This window comes from Halichoerus grypus, chromosome 10 (genome assembly GCF_964656455.1).
Source record: "Halichoerus grypus chromosome 10, mHalGry1.hap1.1, whole genome shotgun sequence".
In the NCBI taxonomy this organism is placed as follows: Eukaryota; Metazoa; Chordata; class Mammalia; order Carnivora; family Phocidae; genus Halichoerus; species Halichoerus grypus.
Window position 1 is genome coordinate 96,238,912 of NC_135721.1, and position 25,885 is coordinate 96,264,796.

A 25,885-nucleotide genomic window follows, 5' to 3' on the forward strand; every position below is an offset into this window, starting at 1 on the left:
TTCCTCTCCTGTATATCTATTCAAGAGAAATGAAAGCATGTCCACATGAAGACTATCGTGTGCCGGCCTCAGCCCAGCAGTAACCAGTGTTGTGGCTAGACTGGCCCTGTGGTTCTTATCATGGCTGCAAGACATCCTCAGCAGGAACCACCAGGAAACTCTCAGAGACAAGGTTTATTACTTACAGGTCTTGGAAATTACATAGCATACCTGAGGCCACACAGCAAGGTCACCAGTAGAGAGAGTGAGAGAGAGTTCATGGGCCTGGGGTTCTGCTTTTATTGGGGTTGAGGGTGGGGGCCTAGGGTCTCTTGGTCTCACTCTTTATTGGTTAATTTAAAACATAAGAGCAGGAATTTCAAGCTTGGGAAGAGAAAAACAAACAAACAAACAAACAAACAAACTAGGGGCCCAAATGGTAATTTATGGAAACCAACCAAGGAGCCTCAGAGTGGGGTGGTGGTGGGGGTTGAAGGTGGTAGTGGCCTGGTTTTTTATCAAGTGGTGTGGCTGGCAGTGTGGTTATTCAAGATAGCCGTCTTTTCTTTGAAGCTTCGTGTAACACTTTTTCTATTTTGAATAATTTTCAGGGACTGCAGACAGAGTGGCATTGTAACAAAGGTGTTTCAGGTGGGCTATGAGCCACCAAATACAGTCTCTTCAGAAAACCATGTTGAAAATGTTCTCAAAGATTTTTCCAAGCAGGCAAGTAATGAAACTGTAACACTTTCAGATGGTCACCACATTCTTGGTTCCTTCTTTCTCAGTGATTCCCATCTTCTCTTTCATTTCATCACCTGTGCTCTTAGGTTCTTATAATTGAGGTCAGTAGCGACCATGGCAAAGTGATTTCCTGCCTGTTGGTCAGTCCATCCTGCACATTAGAAATTCCTCCCCATTCTGCATGGAGCACTGGGTGTTATGCACAAACAATGAATCATGGAACACTATATCTAAAACTAATGATGTAATGTATGGGGATTAACATAACAATAAAAAAATTAAAAAAAAAAAAAAGAAAGAAAGAAATTCCTCCCCAGCATCATGGCCCATGTTCCATTGTCTTCAGTGACCCCCACTTACTATTGAAGAAAGTGATCAGTTTCTGTCTTCAGTCATCCTTTCTTGCTCTGTGACTCCCCTGTACATTTCTCCAGCCAAACTACACTGTGTATGCTGTGTTCTATCACTGCTCCCCCATCATTCAGGCCTTCTCCTTTTATATGGTGCTTTGAATATGTGATTACTTTGCTCATCGTCTACCTTCCCCAGGCAGGGTAAGTTCTAAGGTGGCAGAGAGCATGTCTGCCATACTCATTGCCTTGCACAGAGGTAAGCGGGAGAGGGCAGTGAGTGTATATTTGGGTTTTTTTTTGGTTTTTTTTTTTAAGATTTTTTTTTTTTATTTGAGAGAGAGAGAGAGGGACAGCTAGAGAGGGAACACAAGCAGGGGGAGTGGGAGAGGGAGAAGCAGGCTTCCCGCTGAGCAGGGAGCCCTATGTGGGGCTCGATCCCAGGACCCTGGGATCACGACCTGAGCCGAAGGCAGACGCTTAACGACTGAGCCACCCAGGCACCCCGTGAGTGTATATTTGTTGAACAGATACATCAGACTAGTAGAAACCCTCTGTGACCATAGCCATTGATTATGTTGAAATCTTCATCCCTGAAAAGCTCAAAGCCTTGCCTCTCTGGAGGATGAACTAGACTTATCTACAAGGATGTTTGAAACTTCAGTCCCTGGGCTTTGAGCACCAGTGAGACAGATCCGAGGGCCAGAGGATGGGCTAGCTCATGGTAAGGCAATCAACCAAAAAGTCTCAGTCATGGAGGTCTTGATGGGGATGACCAGAAGTTTGGGAGGGGATCCCTTTAGCCCAAGGACGGACCAGAGTCCAGAAGTGGCTGCGGGACCAGAGCAGTGGGTACAGGCATAGTGTGGGGCTCAAGTATGATCAGCACAGGGATCTGCCATGGGCAGGGGTATCCAGCAGAGGCTGAGCCTACTTGGGTCAGTAGGTGCTCAGGCTTGAATCAGGCATAAGGGACTGAGTCCATGGGGAAGGAAGTCCATGGAGAAGAGTATAAGGACTGTGCATGGGCAGGTAGTGTGGTTAAGTCCTATCTTGGTCTGACCCCACCTTTTATTTGCCTCCTGGATCTGGTGGTCGCATTGTTATTCCCCAGACTCCCATGACTGTAACATCCTGCCTTCGTGTCCTGCTGCCTGCTGCTTGACTGGTGGAGCCTACCAACCAGACATACTACCAGCCAAGCGGCCCAGATACCAAGCTCTGTGTTTCCAGAGTAAGGTGAAACAGAGGTCATTTTGTAAAAACTATTGTAAACCCTTTCAAGTAAGAAGGGCACACTATGACATTGTCTCTACCTGGCAACTTTTCATTTTCACATTGCAAATGGGTGTAATCAAGTGATTGATATGCGATCTCTTCATTCCTAGGAATTGAAAAATGGATTTGTGGGATCAAAACTATGGAAGAAATATAAGAATGCTGAAAATAAACAGAATTGGAATGTTAACCTTAGAAAGTCTGCAGGTATGACATGGAAGGATGAAGATAAATTTTAGTATTCTAAACAACCAAACATGTTCACTGCTCGTGTTCTTGTCTGCAGAAGGGTTGGAATAAGAAACACTGGAATAGAAAAGTAAGTTATAATCTTAGTGCTGTCCTCGCTAACAGCTTAAGACCAAGAGGGATCATCAAGGAGTCCAACAAAGTGAGATTTGTTGACTCGTTGCAACAAGGGAGACCACCCTGCAGAAGAACCGTGGGGCATCACACCAAACAAAGGAAAAGACAAGGTTATAGGGCTTAGGGGACAGGTGGAGTCTGGGTGAAATTTAAATGAGAGCAGAGTTTTGACAGACTCGAAGCAAAGCAGGGCTGCATGTGAACTGGCACCATCAGGTATGGATTGCAAAGGGAACCAGGGTTTTGTTCACCTTGGAAACTACAAAAATGAATGTGGAAACAGTAGCCACTCAAAGAAGGGGGGGCTCTGTTATGACATTTTATAGCTACAGTGTGTCCTTGGGAGAAATAATGTTTCCTGCTAACCTTGCCATTGGATTTATCTATTTTCTCAGCCTGATGTGGAATGTTATAGAATGTAGCAGGGCAGGTTTTTATTTTCTCAGTCTGGGCTAATTTTTTCTTTCCTAGGGCTAGTTCACCAATTGGGGGCTTCTTTATATAGTTGCTATATCTAGTTAAAGATGTGATGACAGTGGTCCCTAAAAAGGTTTCTACCTATGAAGACATATTTGCATAATTACACATAGAATTACAGATGTTCACAGAATGATTTTTTTTTTAAATAATTGTAGACCTTGACATAGGTGAAAGAACTGACTCTAAAACATGGAAAGATCTTCGTTTCTCAGAGAGTCCACTGGAAATCCCACCTTACCATGAAGAATCAGGTTCTAGACCACCTACCCGCCAGTCTCAGGTAACTTCTAAAGAAAATCTTTATGGTACTAAATACCTCCTATATTCTTAATCTTCCCATGAAATACTTTTAAGTCTGTATCCCCCAGCCTTTTCACCACGTGCCAGGCACTGTTTTAGTGCTGGGAATACTGTGTTGGACAGGAAAGTCCCCTGTACTCAGAAGCTTACATTTTATTGAGAGTGGGGCATGCAGATAATAAACATGTTAAGTCATCTATCAAAAATTTTAAAATAGTGGGCACCTGGGTGGCTCAGTCGGTTAAGTATCTGCCTTTGGCTCAGGTCATGATCCCACGGTTCTGGGATGGGACCCTGAATTGGGCTCCCTGCTCAGCGGGAAGCCTGCTTCTCCCTCTCCTTCTTCCCCTCCCCTCCCAGCTCATGTGCATGTACGTTCGCATGCGCGTGCTCTCTCTCTCTCTCTCTCAAAAAAATAAATAAATCTTTAAATAAATTAAATAAAATTCACCCACAAGTGATTCTAATGGACAGGCATAGTTGAGAATCACAGATGCTAGGATCTTGAGGCCTATAGCAAGGAGTTTGGATTTTCTTCTAATTGTAAAGGGAATCTATTTGGAAGGTAAGACAGGATATCATTTGCATTTAAAATTTTTCTCTTTGGCCACAGTATGGAGATTAAGCTGTAAAGGAATAAGAGGGGAGTATCATTTAGAAGGTTTTTGCTCCAGGGGAGAGATGATGGTGGCTTGGACCAAGGTTGTAGAAGTGGTGATGGTAGCAGGCATGGGAATCCAGATATGTTTTGGAGGAAGAGATACCAGGTTTGGCTGAATGATCAGATGGATGGGATAATGGACAGGGAGGAACCAAAGTTGACTCTGGGTTCTGGCCTGGGCATCTAGAGATGGTGGTGCTATTAATTGAGATGGGGAAGATTCAGGGAGAAGCAGGTATGAAACGACTCATTAGACATCTATCTGGATGTCTTAAGTAGACTGTTGGATGTGCAAGTTCAAACTCAGGGAACAGGTCAGGGCCACAGATATATATTTAGAAATATTTAATATATAGATGGTGTTTAAAGCTTGGGTCTGAATGAGATTACTTGCTGACAGGGTACAGAAGATGAAGAGTAGATGGCACAAGACAAAATCCTTGACTTAGACGTTGAGCAGAGGAGGAAGAGCCTGAGAAGTAGGAAGAAAGCCAAAGGAAAAAAAAAAAAAGTGGTGCCATAGAAGTCAAAAGAAGATAGAGTTTCAAGGAGAAGTGCACATCTATGTCAAATGTTACCAAGGATTCAAATTAGACAAGGACAGGGACTTGCCCATTAGATTTGGAGGTGATTTACAACCTAAATATTTAATTACTTAATTACTATATAACACAAAGATTCTCTTATCCTAGTTGCCTACTACAACTATTCGAGCACTCTGATTTTTCAGTGTTTATAAAGTCCAGTCTAGACTTTTGGCATCTAAGGGCAACCCAGGAGCCCTTGCTCTCTTCCTCCAATTCTGAGCCCTAGGTAGAGTGTACCTGGAATCACATTTTCTAGCCAACCACAACTGCTTCTTGTGTACCTGTGATCCCAAGGCTGCTCACACTTACCATCAAGTATAAAAAAGGCGTGACCCTCACACATGGTTGTACATCGGAATCACCTGGGGGAACTTTAAATATATATATGCACTCCCAGCTACACCTTCCTACAATCCTTTTAGATAATCTGATCCCATAAGCCTGGGATGGAGTTCCTGAAAGATTTTGGTAATCAGCTCAGTCTGAGCATCCCTGGCCTAGAAGACCAACTATCCTTATCTCAAAGTCAAATCCTTTTCTTCATTTCCAGTGTCTAGTGCTGTAGTGTAACTCAGTGTGACCTCCTGGGTTCTTCTATGAGCCCACTGACTATATTTCCTGGAAGGTCACAAAGCCCAGGCCAGAGGACCACTGACCTAGTAAGGCCTTCCTGAAAATCTCAGTAAACAAAAGGACAACCATCCCTGCAATAGAAGATTGCCCTTCTCAGTCTTCTGGAAGAATGATTCCCTGGTTACCAAATGGACTAATGAGCACTCAACTCCTATAAGCAGTGCTCCCCAGTGTAGCCAGTGTAGTATATAAGCATACTGGTTTTGAGATAGAAAAATATCATTTTGAAGAATGAATGGTATATGACAAAATGCAATCATAACTATTTTTGGAAAACATTCTCACATGACCATAATAATCTGTAATGTGTCTAGAAAGAGTGATTGATTTTCTTTGTGTATGAACATTTGGATTGCCTTGCCCATCTAGTTATTTAAGAGTTGTTTCAAAAGGAAAGATGGAATGAGACAATATGTAAAGATTCCAAGATTTAGAATACCCCAAAACTAGGAACATGGGGACACATTTGGGGAATTTGACTAGAAATCAGAGGACCAAGGGGACCAGAAAAGGACTGCAAAACGTTTATCTTCTACTCTTTTTATTCCTTTTGGTAAGAGATCTTTATTCCAGCTCAATCCCATCTGAAGCATACTTCAGCAAACATCAGAATTAATGATGCTGGGTATTACAACATGTCAACAACCACCAGGGAGACAAGATGTCTCTGAACTAAGCATCTGACCTGGGGGCGCCATTAGGGGCTAGGCAGCAGAGTAAATGTGTTGTAAAACCTGGGTAGAAGATAAATGACAGCTGACACAGGGCTTTAGTTTCAGGTCCTGAGTCAGGGGTTCTCTGGCAACATGGAATGCCTGAGTCAGCTCAATGGGTTAGTTATCTCTACTTAGCTCCAGTCAACTATGTACAAGAAGGCCTACAGACTCAGTGTTGCCACATCTTATGATTTTGCAAGAAAATCCAGAAACCTGCATCTTTATGTGTTATAACCTAATTTTAAATGTTAACAATTAAATCGAATTTTTAAACGCTGTGTGGACCAATATATATGGGCCAAATGAAACTCAATGGCAGGCCAGATTTGGCCAGTAGACCACCACTTTGTCCATGCCATGTTGGATCTGACACAAAAGCAACTCAAAACCTCTGACTGCTCCCCATTGCCTGAAGCATAAATTCTGGAGTCTGTAGCCCGTAGTTATTGTGGTGGACAGGGACCCTACTGGGGTCAGAGAGGCCTGGGTATGTGAGATAGTTCACATACTGTTGACATGACCTCAAGCAAGTGACTCAACCTTTCTGAGCCTCAGCATCTTCATCTCAAAAATGGGGATGATGATGATTATTTTTAGTTTCAGAGGTAGAGTTTAGTGATGCATCAGTTGCATATTACAATGCTCATTACATCAAGTGCCCTCCTTAATGCCCATCACCCAGTTACCCCATTCCCTCACCCACCTCCCTCCAAGAAAAATATTGTTAAAATGTCTATGCTATCCAGAACAATCTACACATTCAATGCAATCCGTATCAAAATACCATCAGTATTTTTCACAGAGCTGGAACAAATAATCCTAAAATTTGACTAGAACCAGAAAAGACCCCGAATAGCTAGAGGAATGTTGAAAAAGAAAACAAAAGCTGATAGCATCATAATTCCAGACTTCAAGCTCTACTACAAAGCTGTAATCATCAAGGCAATATGGTACTGGCACAAAAACAGACACATAGGTCAATGCAACAGAATAGAGAACCCAGAAGTGGACCCTCAGCTTTATGGTCAACTAATCCTTGACAAAGCTGGAAAGAATATCCAATGGAAAAAAGGCAGTGTCTTCAACAAATGGTGTTGGGAAAATTGGACAGCCACATGCAGAAGAATGAAACTGAACCATTTTCTTACACTATACACAAAGATAAACTCAAAATGAATGAAAGACCTAAATGTGAGACAGGAATCCATCAAAGTCCTAGAGGAGAACATAGGCAGCAACCTCTTTGACCTTGGCCTCAGCAACTTCTTGCTAGACATGTCTTCAAAGGCAAGGGAAACAAAAATGGGGATTATATGTGCCTCTTGGTGTGAGGCACTGAGATGGACACAATATCATTTCCCTCATATTTGTGCCAAAATGCATGCCTGAATCCAGTCATGAAGAAACATCAGACAAAACCAAATTAATGGAGATTCTACAGATTAAATGACCCATTACTCTTCAAACATGTCAAGATTATGAAAGATACAGACAGACTGAGGAACAATTCCAGGTTAAAGGAGACAAAAGAGACTTGACAACTAAATGCACAGCGTGACACTGGACTGGATCCTAGACCAGGAAAAATAATATATAGTGTGAAGGACATCATTGGTACGAACAATGACATTTGAATAAAGATCTGGGGATTAGATCATAGTATTGTGTAGCCGTTAACTTTTCTGGTTTTGATAATTGCATTGTCATGTAAGAGGACATCCTTGTTCTTAACGTCGTGCACACTCAAGTATGTAGGGGCAGAAGGGCATTGTAACTGCTGCTCATTCTCACATGATTCAGGGAGAGAGAGAGACAGAAGGTGCACTGGGCAAAATGTTAACATGAAAACCTGGTCAAGCTGGGTATGCAGGAGTTATTTGTACTCTCTTTGCAACTTTTCTGTAAGTTCAAAATTATATCTAAAGAAACTATTACAAAAAATTTTTAAATGAGGATAATATTACCCACCTCATAAGATCATTGTGAAATGTTAAGGAGGTAATGACTACGTAATACCATTTTAGCAGGTGTCAGACCCTTCCTAAGTGATAGCTCCTCCCCTCCATGTTCCTTCTCCAGCTACTCAGACGTCTAAAGCACGTCACACCCCTGAGCCCCAGGATAGGCCAAGCACTGCCCTACCACTGTGCCTTTGCAAATGGGTTTCCTCTGCTTGGGATTCCCATTGTCTTGTGTCCATTTGACAAATCTTTTTTTACTTTCCCAGGTAAAAAAGACAAATCTTTTTTTACTTTCCCCCTTTTTTTGCTTTTTTTACAGGCCCAGCTCAGGTGTTAGCATCCTGGGAAGCCTTTCTCCCCTGGAGCAAGTGAATGTGATTATTTTCTCTTCTAGGGTCCCATGGGACTCAACACAAATGCATTACTATACTGAAACCACAGTGTTTCAGTATTTTGTGTGTCCACCAGTTCAGCTCCTAAAGGGTAGGGACCATGTAATATTTATCTTTGTCCCCCCTCCCTGTGTCAAACACAGTGCCTGGTACAAAGTGAATGCTCAAATAAAAATATATCAAATGAGTTAAATGTTTTTGGATAACAGCAGACAGTTGCTGCATATGTTCTTTTAGGTGAATCTTTGAGTTTCCTGGGGATGTAATCTTTGAGAAAAATGGAGGGCAACTTAGGTTTTTAAATTCTAAACTCTGGTCTGTCTGATGGTAAATTCAGATATCTTTTCTTGTAAACTCTGTTTTTAGTGAAATATACATATCTAATCATGATAGCACTCTAATTTTTTAATGTTGGGTCCTAGGGTAATCATTACTTATGATTCTCCCGTCATGGTTCTCAAAAGATGAGTGCTGGATATGATAAGACAATACATTAAAATGCAATTTTACTGTACATAGCTTTTACTGTGATTTTATATGTATCCTTAATTGTAGTTCCCTAGTTTTGCACACATAACTGGCCAGAAGAGTTTAACAAGCACGGAGATCATGAGAATTCAAAGAGAGACAGACTTTCTCAGGTAAGTATTACATTTTCTTTACTATTTCTTAAATCCTACTGAGACATTGTCAAAAAAATTTAAGGATGAGACATAAGAATGGTGTTTTCTCACCCAACTGTCTTTCATTAAATTTTTATAAATTTTAAAAGTATATTGATATACAATAAAACTGTACTTATTTAAAAAGTACAGTTGACCCTTATGTATATCACATCATTATGTACAATAGCGAAGACATGGAAACAACCTAAGTATTCATCAATAGGCGAATGACTAGGGAAGATGTGGTATATTTATGCAGTGGAACATTACACAGCCATAAAAAGGATGAGATCGTGCCATTTGCTACAACATGGATAGACCTAGAGGGTATTATGCCAAGTGAAATTAGAGAAAGACAAATACCATATGAATTCACTCATATGTAGAATCTAAAAAACAACAAAAAATGAATAGACAAACAGAAGAATCAGACTTATAAATAGAACAAACTGATGGTTGCCAGAGGGGAGGGGGTTGGAGGGATGGGCAAAATGGGGGAAGGGGAGTGGGAGATATAGTCTTCCAGTTATGGAATGAATAAGTTACAGGAGTAAAAGCATAGGGAATATAGCCAATGGTAATAGCATTGTACGGTGACAGATGGTAGCTATACTTGTGAGCCTAACATGTAAAGAAGTTGAATCACTATGTTATACAACTGAAACCAATGTAACATTGTGTGTCAACTATACTCAAGTAAAAAAATTTTTTAATTCATTTTGCAAAAAAAAGGTGCAATTGACATGTGCATATAACCTTGAAACTATCACTATAATTAAAATGAACAAGTCCGTCACCTCCAAAAGTTTCCTGCACTGTACCCTTTTGAAGTCCCTCCCTTGTGCTCCTCCCTATCCCAAGGCAACTATTGATCTGCTTCTCGTCACTGTAGTTTTAGTTTGCATTTGATTCCATACATAAATGGAATAATTCAGTATGTGCTCTTTTTGCCAAGCTTCTTTCATTTTCCTAGTTATTTTTTTTTAAAGATTTTATTTATTTATTTGACAGAGAGAGACACAGCAAGAGAGGGAACACAAGCAGTGGGAGTGGGAAGGGGAGAAGCAGGTTTCCTGTGGAGCAGGGAGCCCGATGCCGGGCTCGATCCCAGGACCCTGGGATCATGACCTGAGCCGAAGGCAGACACTTAACAACTGAGCCACCCCGCCGCCCCATTCCTTTTCCTAGTTATTTTGAGATTCACCCACGTTGCTGCACATATCAGGTGTTTATTTCTTTTTATTGTTGAGTAGTATCCCGTTGTATGGATACATCACAATCTGTATATTTAGTCATCTATTGATGGACATCTGGGTTGTTTCCAGTTTTGGGCTATTACAGATAAAGCTAAGAACATTTGTATACAAGTCATGATATGCACATATAGTTTCATTTCCCTTAAGTACATATCTGGAATGAAATGCCTCGGTCATATGATAGCTGTACGTTTAACTTTTTAAGAAACTGCCAAGCTATTTTCCAAAGGAGGTGCACCATTTTACATTCCCAGCAACAGTGTATGAGAATCCCACTTCCTCTACATCCTCACCAATGCTTTAATTTTTATGTTTGGCCATTCTTGTGAGATGGTGCTTGTGGATTTCATTTGCATTTCCCTAGTGACTAATGACTTTGAGCATCTTTAAAAGTGTTTATTTGCCATCCATATACCTTCTTTGGGAAAGTGCCTGTTCAAACGTTTTGCCCTTTTTAAAAATTGAGTACTATATCTCCTAATTATAGAGTTGTACATGTTCTCTTTTGTTAATACATGTTTTGCAAATATTTTCTCCCAGTTTTGGCTTGTTATTTGCTTAAGAAAGTTTATTTTTAAAGAGCTGAAGTTTTTATTTTTGATCAAATGCAATGTATTTATTTGTCTTATACTTAATGTTTATTTTGACATATTTAAGAAGTCTTTCCCAAACCAAAGACACATCCCACTCATAAGATTTTCTTCTATGTTTTCTTCTAGAAGTTGTAGCTCTTATATTTAGGTCTGTGATCCATATTTAATTATGGTGTGAGGTTATTCCAGCACCATTTGTTGAAAAGATTGTCCTTTTCTGATTGATTACTTTTGAGATTTTGTGGGTCTGTTTCTGGACTCTGTATTCTGATCCACTGATGTTTGTCTATATTTATTTACTACCACACTGCTTGATTGCCATACCTTTATAAGTCTTGAAACTAAGTGTTATACATTCTTCAACTTTGTTCTTCTTTTACAAAAATAGTTTGGCTCCTCTCGGTACTTTGCATTTTCAAATAAGTTTTAAAATCAGCTTCTCAACATCTACAAAATGTCTGCTAGAGTTTTGATTTGGATTGCATTTAGTTGATATATTAATTTAAGAAAAATTGATGTTATTAACAATTTTGAGTCTTTACAGTCCAGAAAAATGAGGTTATCTCATCGTTTATTTAGTTCTTCCTAATTTCTTTCAGCAGTGTTGTATAGTTTTCAGTGCTCAGGATTTACATATCTTTTGTCAAATTGATTTCTAAGTATTTCGTATTTTTTTGATGCTGTCATAAATGGTATTGCTTTTAAAATGTAAATTTCTGGTTATTCATTGCTGGAATATAAAATTGATTTTGTGTAGTGTTCTTATATCCTAGAACCTTACTAAACTCACATATTCTTTTAGCTTTTTTGGTAGGGTCCATAGAATTATCTATATAGGTGGTCAGGACACCTGTGAATATTTTTTTATTTTTTTTAAAGTTTATTTATTCCATCTCTACACCCAATGTGGGGCTCAAACTCACAACCCTGAGATCAAGAGTCGCATGCTCTTCTGATGGAAGCAGCCAGGCCCCCCTCACCTGCAAATAAAGGCAATTATTTTACTTCTTCATTTTCTACATGGATCCTTCCTTCCTTCCTTTCTTCTTTCCTTCCTTCCTTCCTTTCTTCCACTATAAACTAATTTATTTAAAAGTTACAAAAAAGCACAACAAAATAGAGATTATCCTTAGAATTATTAATGCTTTGTTAAAGATCAGGTATGATTAGAGGGTAAGAAATGGTATTGGGTGGGGCGTGCACCTGCCTTAGTTACAGTGCAGTTGATTACATGTTAATTCAACCGTTACATCCTGGGAGATAGTAGTTGGGGGATCAGTAATTTATCTACAGGGAACTCCTACACAAATTAGATCCATCCAGACCTCCCCAGTGCCATCCTTCTCTACTCCTCAGGACCCTAAAGCCACCTGGATGGCAATATTCCCTATTCATATATTCTTTCCTCCCCTGAGGTGCTGCGCAAGCCGAAAACAGTCTGATCTCTATAGCTGGAACATATATACAGATCCCTTTTCTTTGTTCTTTTTTTTCCTTGACTTGTTGCCTTGGCCAGAACTTCCAGTAAATTTAGAATAGAAGTGATGAGAGTGGACATTCTTGCCTTATTCCTGAACTTAGGGAGAAAACATTCCATTTCTTAACATTAAATATGATTGGCTGTAGATTTTTTTTGTTGACCTTTCAGATTGAGGAAATTTTCTCCTAGTCCTAGCTTGCTGAGAGTTTTTTTTTTTAAGATTTTATTTATTTATCTGAGATAGAGAGACGAGCCGGGGGGCAGAGGGAGAGGGAGAAGCAGGCTCCCTACTGAGTAGGGAGCCAGATGCGGGGCTGGATCCCAGGATTCTGGGATCATGACCTGAGTCGAAGGCAGACGCTTAACTGACTGAGCCACACAGGCACCCCTGATTTTCAAGTTTTATTTTTTTAAATATTTTATTTATTTATTTGACACAGAGAGAGAGAGGGAGCACATAAGTAGGCAGAGCAGCAGGCAGAGGGAGAGGGAGAAGAGGAAGCAGGCTCCCCACTGAGAAGGGAGCTCAATGTGGGGCTCAATCCCAGGACCCCGGGATCATGACCTGAGCCGAAGGCAGACGCTTAACGGACTGAGCCACCCAGGTGCCCTGATTTTCAAGTTTTAAATCAGCCATGCATTTCTGAGATAAACCTCACTTGAAGTATTATCTATTTTATGTAATATATAATTTGATTTGCTAAAATATAAAGAACTTTTTGCATATATGTACATGAGGGATATTGGTCTGTAGTTTTCATGCCTTACAATGTCTTTCTCTGATTTTAGTATCAAGGTAATTCTAGGTTCACAAAATGAGTTGGGAAGTATTCTCTCTCCTTTAATTTTCTGAGTTTGTTTAGAATTGGTATTATTGGGTGGTGGGAGGGTTGGGGTGGCTGGGTGATGGACATTGGGGAGGGTATGTGCTATGGTGAGCGCTGTGAATTGTGTAAGACTGTTGAATCACAGACCTGTACCCCTGAAACAAATAATACATTATATGTGAATAAAAAAGAAAAGAATTGGTATTATCTCTTCCTTAGGTGTTTGGTCGGGTACACCAGTGAAGGCACTGGGGTCCAGAGTTTTAAGGAAGACTTTAAACTACATATTAAGTTTGTTTAATAAATATAAGTCTGTTTAAGTTTATCTGTTTCTTTTTTAGCGAACCGTTAGTTTCATTTGCTCTTTCTTTTTTTAAGATTTATTTATTTGTTAGAGAGAGAGAAAGAGAGCAGGAGCAGGGGGCAGAGGGAGACTGAATGTAAAGCAGACTCTGCACTGAGTTTGGAGCTGGACGTGGGGCTGGATCTCATGACCCATATGAGATCAGGACCTGAGCTGAAACCAAGAGCTGTTTGCTCAACCAACTGCGCCATCCAGGCGCCTCTGCTCTTCTTTTTCTAATTTCTTTAGTATGTGGAAGATGAACTCATTCATTTGAAGGCTTTCTTCTTTCTAATATAGGCATTTAGAATTCTGCATTTCCCCCTGAGTACTGCGTTAGCCCCTAATATTAGTATATTGTGTTTTCATTTCATTTTTATTTTTAATTTTTTTAAGTAGACCCCATGCCCAGTGTGGGGCTTGAACTCATGACTCTGAGATCAAGAGCCACATGCTCTACTGACTGAGCTAGGCGCCCCTGTTGTGTTTTCATTTTAATTCAGTGTAAACTTTCTAACTATCCTTGTTTCTTTTTTGACCCATGGGTTATTTGAAAGTATTTTATTAAATTTCCAAATATTTGGGGATTTTCCTTATATTCTCTGGTACTTATTTCAAATTTAATTCCTTTTTTGATCAGAGAACATATATTGTATGATTTGATTGGTGAATGTTCCATGTACACTTGAAAAGAATGTACATTTTGCTAGAGTGAGTATTCTGTAACTGTCAATTAGGTTAAGTTGGTTGATGATATTATTTAACTCTTCTCTATCTTTACTGATTTTTCTGTCTATTGCTTAATCAGAGATTGAGAAATCTGTGGCTATAATTATGAATTTGTCTACTTATCCTTGCTTTCTATTGGATTTTGCTTCATGTACTTTTAAGCTCTATTATTGTGTGTAAACCTTTTGGATTCTTATGTCCTCTTGCTGAGTTGACCCCTTTATCATAATGAATAACCTTCTTTAACCCTGGTGATACTCTTTGCTCAGAAATCTATTTTGTCTGAAAAAAAAAAAAAAGAAACCTATTTTGTCTGATATTAACACAGCCACCCCTGCTTTCTTCTGCTTAGTGTTTGCATGGTCTAACTGTTTTCATCCTTTTACTTTTTTTTTTTTTTTTATCTTTATTTTTATTTTTATTTTTTTTTAAAGATTTTATTTATTTATTCATGAGAGACAGAGAGAGAGAGAGAGAGAGGCAGAGGGAGAAGCAGACTCCCAAGGAGCAGGGAGCCCGATGTGGGACTCGATCCCAGGACCCTGAGATCATGACCTGAGCCGAAGGCAGACGCTTAACCATCTGAGCCACCCAGGCGCCTCATCCTTTTACTTTTAACCTATCTGTTTTTCTTTAAGTTTTTTTAAAGCAACATCTAGTTAGGTCTTGCTTTTTAAAAAACCTGACAATTTCTACATTTTAGTTGGGGTGTTAAGAGTATATTCTGATTATTGATATGTTTGAATTTAAATCAGCCATCATGCTATTTGTTTTCTGTTCATCTTATCTGTTCTTTGTTGCCTTTTCTTTTTTTCTGCCATCTTTTTGGATTAGTTGGGTATGTTTCACGATTCCATTTTGCTTTATATGCTTTGTTAGCTTATTAGCTAGAACTTTGTTCTTAGTGGTTGCTTTAGGGTTTCTAATACGTATTTTTAACTCATCACAGCCCATCCTCAAGCAGGATTAGGCCACTTTGTACACAGCATAGGAACCTCATGATCCCGTACTTCCGGGCACTGAGTAACAACAGCCTTTGTGCTACTGTGGTCACTCATTTCACTTCTGCGAATATTATGAACCCCATAATACATTGTTACATTTATACATATTATACGTATACATCCTTACATTATTACTTTTATTTTATATCGATTATTTTTGAGGCCCTTTACACTTTTATTGTGGTAAAATATACGTAAATAAAATCTACCACTTTAATGATTTTTAAGTGTACAATTCACTGGCATTAAGTACATTCACAATGTTGTGCAGCCATCACCACCATCCATTTCCAGAACTTTTTTGTCATTCCAAACAGAACTCAGTTCCCATTAAGCAATAACTCCTTCACCTAATCCTTCCAGCCCCTAGTAACCTCTGTTCTCCTTTCTGTTTTTATGAATTTGCCTATTCTAGTTACCTTATGTAAGTAGAATCAGACAATATTTGTCCTTTTGTGTCTGACTTACTTCACTGAGCATATTTTCGAAGTTCTCACGTTGTAGTCTGTATCAGAATTGCATTCCGTATTAAAGATGAAAAATATCCCATTATGTATACACCACAATTTGTTTATCTGCTCATCTGTTCATGGACACTTGAGTTGTTACCACATTTGACTATTGTGAATAATGCTGCTGTGAACATTGGTGTCCAAGTATCTGAGTCCCTGATTTCAGTTCTTTTGGGTATTTACCTAGGACTGGAATTTCGATTTTATGATAATTCTTTGTCCAACTTTTTCAGGAACTGGTAAACTGTTTTCCACAGCAGCTGCATCATTTTACCTTCCACCAGAAATGCACAAGGGTGTCAGTTTCTCCACCAATACTTGTTATTTTCTGTTTTTCTAATAGTCATCCTAATAGATATAAAGTGAAATTTCATTGTGGTTTTGATTTGCATTTTCCTAATGACAAGTGACGTTGAGCATTTTTTTCATGTGTTTCTTGACCATTTGTATATCTTCTTTGGTCAAGACGTGGTCCTCCTGCAGGCAAGACCTGTCACAGACTGAGCTCAGAGGTCAGGTAGGAAGTCAGAAAATTGCAGTTAAGGTAGACTTTACTGGAATTCTCGGGGATCACCCTCACGCACGCCAAATCCAGTGTCATAGGATGAGTCAGAAGTGGGATCAAGGCTGCTGATAAACTTCTGCCAAATGTTGGAAAATAAGGTAAGCCAGGCCAGGTGAAGGACCAGTGGGTCCAGGCGGAAGACCACTTTGTAATAAAATGACTGGAGAAGCATCCCCTGTCTTGAACTTGTTCCATAGCCTTTGAGAGTGGTCTGCTCTTTGTTTTGTTTTTTATTTTCTAAAATGTTTGCACACTTGGAGATTTTCATCTGACTTCTTAATGTGAACCCATCAGAACATGGCCAATCAGGAACCTATTTTGTTGTAGGTGTGCCCACTGCCTGGCCCCCCGCCCGTCTGACCCCTTTGCTCGCTTCTGTCAAGAATGTGGCTCTCCTGTCCCACCCATATTTGGCTGTCGTCTCCCACCCCCAGAAGGAGCTCAGGTGAGCAGCAGAATCTTTAAAAACTTCTTTCATTGGTTTATCTGATCTTTAGTAGAGCAGTAGCATAGTACCTGGCACTCATGATCCACAAACATAAATAGTGTTGAAAAAATTACTGGCAGTCTAATCTCTTATTGCCCAGTCTCTTACTTAAAAATGGAAAACCTTGTTTGCGATGCCATTTCTTTTGGTGGCCTTACAGAAGCACAGGCTCAGAAGAATACTGAAATCTTATTGTATTGTTTTTTTTTTTTTAAAGATTTTATTTATTTATTTGATAGAGGGAGAGAGAGAGAGAGCACGCGCGCACAAGCAGGGAGAGTGGCAGGCAGAGGGAGAGAGAGAAGCAGGCTCCCCGTGGAGCAGGGAACCTGATGTGGGACTCGAACCCAGGACCCTAGGTTCATGACCTGAGCCGAAGGCAGACGCTTAACCAACTGAGCCACCCAGGTGCCCTGAAATCTTACTGTTTCAGTGATATGTGCATAGATAAATATATATTTCCTACTCAGATGATACTCAGTTTATAACCTGGGTACAGTAATATTTCTATTCTAGAAATAAATGGAGAGAAGTACTAATTACAAGTCTGTATATCCTTAAGATACCTCATTTTGTCCAAAGATGCTATTGGTATAAGCTATAGATTGATCAATTAAAAAATTTTGGCTGTTAAGTGTAGATAATAATTGGTATAAACCTACTAATGAGTTTATAGGTAGAAAAGATACTCAGCTTACTAAAAATCAAAACCTTCACCAAAATGTGTTAATCTTTTATGCACTTGAAACTTGGGCAGTTTTATGGAGTAGGGTTTACAAAATGAAATAAAAGGATCTATGATGTTGACTGAAAGATAACCATCTTTAAAAAGATAGTCACTAAGAAAAAGCCACTAATTCAGTGTGTTTAAGTCTAGAGTTCTAGAATTGAGTTATACCTTCAAGCAAAGGGTGAGAATCTAAATGGATATCTTTTTTACAATTTATTCCAAGGTATTGCTCAAGATTGTTGTAGAAGTTAATTTAATTTGCTATAATGTATTTTGAACTTCATAAAGAAGATAATACAGAAAATAAACTATGAATAGATCCCAGCAGTTTGGATTTTCCCTGCTTATATTTATTCATTGGTGCAGTGTCAAAATTATTTTTTACTTGCGTGAAAACAGATTTTCAAAGATTTTATTTATTTATTATTTTAGAGAGAGATAGTGTGAGCAGGGGATGGGGCCAGGGAGAGGCAGAGAAAGAATCCCAAGCAGACTCTGTGCTGAGCACAGAGCCCAGTGTGGGGCTCGATCCCACAACCCTGAGATCACAACCTGAGTTGAAATCAAGAGTCAGTCGCTCAACCAATTGTGCCACCCAGGCACCCTGGAAAACAGATTTTCAGAACTTTCTTTGTTCTTTTAGGGAGGAAAAGTTATCAAAGATTATAAATATTTTATTTATTTTTATTATTTTATTTATTTTTATTTATTTTATTTGTTACTTTATTATTTTTATTTTTTATTATTTTATTTATTTTTATTATTTTTTTAAAGATATTATTTATTTGTTTGACAAAGAGAGAGAGCACAAGCAGGGGGAGGAGCAGGCAGAGGGAGAAGCAGGCTCCCTGCTGAGCAAGGAGCCCAATGTGGGGCTCGATCCTAGGACCCTGGGATCATGACCTGAGCCGAAGGCAGAGGCTTAACTGACTGAGGCACCCAGGCGCCCCAAGATTATAAATATTTTAAATGGTAAACTTAATCCAAGACACTCAGAGTCTCATTAGACAGATGGAGAAGTGCACCTTACAGCTCCAGACCCACCCTTCATTGCCCTGCCTCGTGGGTCCTGGAGCTGGACCCTTTTAACATTTCTCCTGTGCCAGCTAGCTAGATGTTAATTGTGTTAGTAGAGGAACATTGCTGCTGGAGGGACACTGCAGGAGAATGGACTTGGCCTTTCTTCCTGGTTCTGGTATGCTTTCCTCTCTTTTTGCTCTGACGGTGCTCAGCTAACCTGCAGGAACCCAGTTCTGCTGAGCCCCGTTGTGTTTTGGTAACATCCCACGAACAGCTTCTCAGTGAGTTTCACTGGCACCCCAGCCAGCTCCCAGACAGTCCTCAGGCACCCCAGTGGGCAGTTTGCCGGCAAGTTATAGCAGCATGCCTGTACAGCCTTCCCAGCATGTTCTACCAGCTCCCCAGAGGGAGATTTCCAAACAGGTTTCATTGGACCCAGGTTTTTGCTTTTTGCTTGCCAGTTCAGGTCTATGTCACCCCAGTTGAACTTCTTTGCTATCCAATGGTCAACAGCCATACTCCTTTTCCTCCCCATTTATTTATCTTTTCTGTAATATATATCATCATATATATTACATCTATATATGTTATAAACTGAAAATGCAGTGTTACATTTAAAGATAAGAAAAAATGTTTATGTACTCATTTATATTTACTCACATATTTATTAAATCTGGTCTCTCATTTCTTCATTTCTTTCCTGTGAACTCAGGTTATCATCTAGTGTCACGTAGTTTCAGCCTGGTGGACTTCCTTTACTAAAGGCACATCTGCTAGCCATTTCTCTCTGTCTTTGTCTATGATAATATTTATTTTGCATCCTCTTTTGAAGGATAATTTTACTGGATGTAGAATTCTTGTTTGACAGTTATTTTTAAGGATTTATTTATTTGAGAGAGAGAGGGGAAAGGGAGGGGCGGGGGTAGAGGGAGAATCTCAAGCAGGCACCCCACTGAGCATGGAGCCCAATGCAGGTCTCGATCTCACAACCCTGAGATCATGACCTGAGCTGAAATCAAGAGTGAGACGCTTAACAGACTGAGCCACCCAGAAGCCCCTTGTTTGACAGTTATTTTTAATTTCAGTCCTTTGAAGACATTATTCTCCTACCTCTGGTCTCCATGGTTTTTGATATGTGATAAGTAGTTTTTTCTCTTGCTACTTTTAAGACTTTTCTCTTTCTCTGACATTCAGCAATTTGACTATAGTGTGCCTAAATGTGGATCTCTTTCTGTTTATCTTTCTTGGAATTGATTTTCTTGGAGCTATAGATTAATGTTTTTCTTCAAATGTGGGAAGTTTTTGGCTATTATTTCTTCAAACTCTTTTTTTTTTTTTTTTTGCCTTTTCTTCTCTCTCCCTTCCTTCTAAAACTCCTATTACATATATGTTGATATGTTGTCCCACAGGTGTTTGATGGTTTATTTTCTTCCATCCTTTTTCTCTCTGTTCTTCAGATTGGAAAACTTCTGTTGAACATATTCATGTTCACCAGTTCTTTCTTCTGTCAATCTCTGATCTGCTATGGAGTCCCTCTGGAGATTTTTTTTTTTTTCCCCATTTCAGTTATTTTAATTTTAAACTCCAGGTTTTGATACGGTTCTTTTTAAAAAATAATTTCTATGTCTTTATTGAGAGTCCCTATTTTTTTGAAACATCGCCATCATACTTTCTTTATCCTTTAAACATGGTTTCCTTGAGTTCTTTGAACAGTTTTATAATAGCTGTTTTGAAATCTTTGTAAATCCAACATCTGGGGATACTGTATCTATCAACTGTTTTTTTTCTCCCTGAGTTTAGGTCACACTTTCTTGTTTTTTGTGTGCCTCATAATTTTTTTCTTTAATTCTGGACATCTTAGATGATACATTGTAACAACTCTGGATTCTAACGTTTTCTTACTTTTTCTTTCTGCTATTTTTATTTTTGTTTACTGGGATTAATTTTTTTCTCATGTTTGTCTCCCCTGAAATGTGTGGCCACTGATATCAGGTTTTTTGTTCTTGTTTTTATTTTTAAGCCTGGGGTCACCCCTGAGTCTGCATAGCTTAGTGCTCAACTGAGGATTGGCCAGAAGTTATACTCAAATACCTTGGTCCAGTAAGGCTTCCACTCTCTGCTGATGGATCTATGTGTGGGCTGGGTCGAACATTCAAGCTTCAGGCTATTTCCAAGTCTGCCTCAGCTTTTACTTTATACTGAACTCCCTTGCATCTCCATGTGTAGCCTCCATCAGCCAGCGATGTATGAGTGGCTTACTCCCACTCTGGTTTATGCTATACACGTGCATATCTTCCAGTCAACTAAAGATATGTGGGGAGCTTATCAAGCACCCTATATTTGACTTAGCTCCTGGAACTTTCTGTTAAATCCCTGACTAGTTGCCTCAAACAGGATGCTGATTTCAGGCTTATAGAGCCACTGGCCCTCCCTGTTTTCTTGCCACTGAGATTGTCATCTTTTTTTTTTTTTTTAAAGATTTTATTTATTTGACAGAGCACAAGCAGAGGGAGAGAGAGGGAGAAGCAGGCTCCCTGCTGAGCAAGGAGCCTGATGTGGGACTCAATCCCAAGACCCTGGCATCATGACCTGGGCCGAAGGCAGCCGCTTAACCGACTGAGCCACCCAGGTGTCCCTGAGATTGTCATCTCAACAGTGCCCCAAATCAAGTGAGCCCTGCCCAGCAGCAGCTATGAAGCTGCTGATTTTCACAGCCTGTCCTGCCCCAGTGAGGTTGCCAGACTAAGAGAGCTAGAGGAGGATGGGTACAGCCTCAAGCAGAAACCACATAGACTTGTAGTGTTCTTACCTGAAATTCACCACTTTTCAGTTTGTTGTGTGCCTTTGGTGACTTTCAGAATCTGGAATGGTTTTTTGAATCTGAAATGACAGTTTTATCCAACTTTATAATTGCTTTTTGGAGAGAGGATTTGTGGGTTTCCTTGCTCCATTGTGCTGTAAGATATTTTTTCTTTCTTTTTTTTTTTACATTTCTATTTTCCACAATAAACATGTTCTTATTCACAATATAAAAAAATAAGAATAAAGGTAATTATTTTTAAACATTTTTTACAAAAGCAAATTAAATCTTTTTCTTAAGATTTTATTTATTTATTTGAGAGAGAGAGAGAGAGAGAGAGAGAGAGAGAGCACGAGTGGGGGGAGGGGCAGAGGGAGAGAGAGAAGCAGACTCCCCCGCTCAGCAGGGAGCCCAATGCGGAACTTGATCCCAGGACTCCGGGATCATGACCTGAGCCGAAGGCAGATGCTTAACTGACTGAGCCACGCAGGCACCCCAAAAGCAAATTAAATCTTATATTCGAAGATCTACTTATACCTTCAGTTTTTGCATCCCAAGACAAACCTCTTTCTTTGTGCAGATGGGCTTATGTGCAGAGTGTGGAAACATGGTGCCCATGAACACTCCCATCTGATAAGGCCTCTCTTATCCTACAGCTGCAGCCACAGGCCAGCCTGCGCTTGAAGGTAATGAAATGTGATTCTGTAAAAACACGAATAAAACATATAGAAAGTGGTATGTAAGCCATTAAATGTCTTCAGCTGATGAAGTTGGTGAACAATTGATAAACTAATATCTGTGAACAAAATCCACTCTAATTTTTGGGAAGGTATGCTGCCCAAGAATTTTACTTGCCAATAAGATCTATAACTGTTAAGAGAGATACATAGAAATGTGTTCCCTGAACATGGATTTGGAGGGCAAAATGCATACAACTAACTTAGACAGTTTTTTACCTTATATATTTAAACTTCAATGTTGCAATTAATGTTGCAATTAAGAACTTTTAATCTTGTCCTTAAAGTTGTTTTATGCTTTTATTTGATTATGGATGTTATGTAGAAAAGAATGATTATAGCTGGTCACATGGATGAAAAAGTTAAGTATCAAAAAAAAGAAAGAAAAAGTTAAGTATCATCATTATATATATTCAGAAAACTTTGCTAGACAATGTCATACCAAGAAAATATTTTTGGTAGAATCTTTCAATGTACAGCTGTATCTTTTCCCCATTTTTCAGTTTACAGTCCCAATCACTTCCTCTTTAATCTCAAGTAAATGTCACTAAAGGATAAAATAGATTTAGAATTTGAGACATAAAACAGCAAGAGTTTTTAGTAATAAGGAATTTAATGTACAACTGGAACTGTAATACTCCTAAAACAACTTTGTGGATTTTCATATGAGCAAACTGTATTGAAGTTTATGAGAGAAAGGGGACGTCCACTTTTTCTTTTACCTCCAAGCTCCTCTTCACTCTGAAACGTTTTTAAGTATTCCAAGCAATGTAAGCCTTCAGAAATGAGACTTTGAAGACCTGGCCGGGCCAAGGTCAGGTAGATGAAAATTTACTAATCGTTTTGTTAGATGGATGGAGCAGGGAGTGGTATGAGCCTGAGGAATCGTCTCTGGATACCCACTTTAGAGTCCCTTGAATAGGGAAGATCGAGGGAAGGGGTCTGAGGAAGGAGTGGTCTCTAGGCCCGGCCTCTAGGATTCACAGCCACTCGGGCCTAGTCTGGCATCCCTCATGATGGTGCAGCCATGAACCTTCCTTCAGCTTCACCCTATTTCTCTGGGTTCTGCCTTACACCTCAAGTGTGAACCCTCAGGTGCTGAGGGGATTTTTCAGACACCTTTGATGTGACTTTTCCCAGCATGCTGCTTCCTGGACCACTCTCTGGGCCTCTGCACCCTACATTCCCTGGACTCTGATCCCTAGACCCACTGCCCCTGATCCTGCCCACACTTGCAGCAGTGGAGGTAGCAGTCTGGTGGGTGGGTGGGTGGGGGCACAGAGGAAGAATTCACTAACTCTTATCAGGGGCTGGGGCCAGGGATAGCTTTGAAGATGGGGTGTCATCTGATGGATATTGTGGGAGGCACAAGCACTTGCCAGATGGGGAAAGAATGGGACAAAGAAAAGTTGCTCATGTGTATATGTGGGAGGTCAGGGGAGAGGGTGTTCCAGGAAGATGTACAGAGACTGGAAGCGTTGTAAGCAGTTTGGTTTTGCTGTGGGTTGTGCAAGATGGCACCTCTCTACCGTACTTAACAGCTCCGATTTCTCCCAGTGCACCCTGAACGGTGGAAAGCAGGGACAGGATTTAATCAGACTTGATTTTTTAGAGAGACTTTTATCACCATGACATCTGATGTTGAAGGGAAATGCCTGATGCCTGATTTTTATGGCCAATCAGTATTGCTGCTTCTACTCACAGAAGGACACCTGTTTGGAAACCCTGGGCTGAGAATCTTTATCCCAGTGGCTTTCCCAGGTCTTACACGGGGATAGATTTTTATTTTTTTATTTATTTATTTTTTTAGATTTTATTTATTTATTTGACAGAGAGAGAGACTGCGAGAGAGGGAACACAAGCAGGGGGAGTGGGAGAGGGAGGAGCAGGCTCTCCGCCGAGCAGGGAGCCCGACGCGGGGCTCGATCCCAGGACCCCTGGGATCATGACCTGAGCCGAAGGCAGACGCTTAACGACTGAGTCACCCAGGCGCCCCACGGGGATAGATTTTTAGATAACATTCTCACCCAGAGAGGCACCTCTGAGGTCAGTGGGAACACCTGTTGTTCGCAGAAGCCAACAGACTTACCTTTCCCAAGGCACCAGCAGGCCCTGCTGAAGACCTTCCTTGCTGTTTTTGTGTTGGTCTCCATCTCACTCCACATAGCATACAAAGCACCATCCATCCTCTTCCTGCCAACAGTCCACTGGTGCAAACTTATCTTCTGTTGATTTAAAGGCCATGTCAAAGCTGAGGAATTTTGCTCTATCAGATATATATTTTTTTGCTGCCAGGATTGGAAGCTATAGTAGCCGAAGTTTCTCCTTTTACTCTCTGGCACAGGTGCCTGTATTTCAGGAGAAGAGAGGATTTTGCATTTTCAAAAATTCTCTAATTTTCTGTAACAAGTGAAATGGTCTAAAGATATACAAAGAAGTGTGTAATTTCCCCACCCACCTCTATTTCTATCCTCCTAAAATAACTGATGATAGTGAATATCCTTCTACATATTTTTCTGGATGCACAGAAACATGCATATGTATTCACACATTTAGATTGGTTTTATTTATTTATATTTTTAAAAGATTTATTTATTTATTTATTTATTTGAGAGAGAGAGAGAGCACGTGAGGGGAGGGGGGGAGCAGAGGGAGAGGGAGAGTGAGAGAGAGAATCTCAAGCAGACTTCCTGCAGAGCGAGGAGCCCGAGGCAGGGCTCAATCTCACCACCCCCAGATCATGACCTGAGCTGAAACCAAGAGTTGGATGCTCAACCGACCGAGCCACCCAGGTGTCCCAAGCTTTGTTTTGGTTTTTAAACAAATGTATTCCACTGGCCATTTTCTAAAGTTGAAAATTAATTTGAGCATCTCTCATTTCACAAGGACACATGAATTCTCCTTTACCAAGAGATCATCAATTTCATTTGGGCTCTAACTAGCACATATCGTATACCCCCAGGTCTCCAGTCATACTGGGTTCCTAGAATCTGACAGGCTTAGGGCTGGTATCCTCTCGAAGTCATTACTGAAAAAGATCTGATTATCCACGTGACTGGGGCAGTTACCTCCTTCTGAGACTCCTGCCTCTCGCACAGGGATTTGGGGCTACAGCCAGGGTCGCCGCAGCTCCGCATCAAGCAGAACTCTAGCTTGGTAACTCACAAAACCCACTTTGAGATGAAGTTTGCAATGACCTACTATATTCTCCACACTTCATTGTGTCAGAGCTTATCATTTGGGAGATTAGAAAATTGTTTTCATCTCCCAACTATTTTGTAAGGAAAAATGTTACCCCAATAACTAAGTTGGGTCCACTAAATTGCTTAGAACCATTCAACTAGACACATTGCAAATGCTATGGATGAGGTAGCAAATGAGGGTATTTTTTATTTTACTTTATTTATTTATTTGACAGAGAGACAGCAAGAGAGGGAACACGAGCAGGGGGAGTGGGAGAGGGAGAAGCAGGCTTCCCACTGAGCAGGGAGCCCGATGTGGGGCTCGATCCCAGGACCCCGGGATCATGACCTGAGCCAAAGGCAGACACTCTACGACTGAGCCACCCAGGCGCCCCAGCATATGAGGGTATTGACTTTTTTTTAAAGATTTTATTTATTTATTTGAGAGACAGAGGTCGAGAGAGAGCACAAGATGGGGGGCAGAGAGAGAAGCGGACTCCCCACTGAG

At 40.2% G+C, this 25,885-nt stretch overlaps 1 protein-coding gene across 1 annotated transcript in view; it reads left to right on the forward strand.

Annotated features, from left to right (window-relative positions):
* The window catches only part of DZANK1 (double zinc ribbon and ankyrin repeat domains 1), a 61,665-nt gene that overhangs the window by 13,676 nt on the left and 22,104 nt on the right, over window positions 1–25,885 (forward strand). Inside the window, 7 exon segments of the mRNA XM_078056876.1 lie at window positions 591–705; window positions 2,462–2,558; window positions 3,353–3,477; window positions 9,003–9,088; window positions 16,749–16,866; window positions 22,039–22,088; window positions 22,090–22,144. Of these exon segments, the coding sequence (XP_077913002.1) occupies window positions 591–705; window positions 2,462–2,558; window positions 3,353–3,477; window positions 9,003–9,088; window positions 16,749–16,866; window positions 22,039–22,088; window positions 22,090–22,144 (646 nt within the window).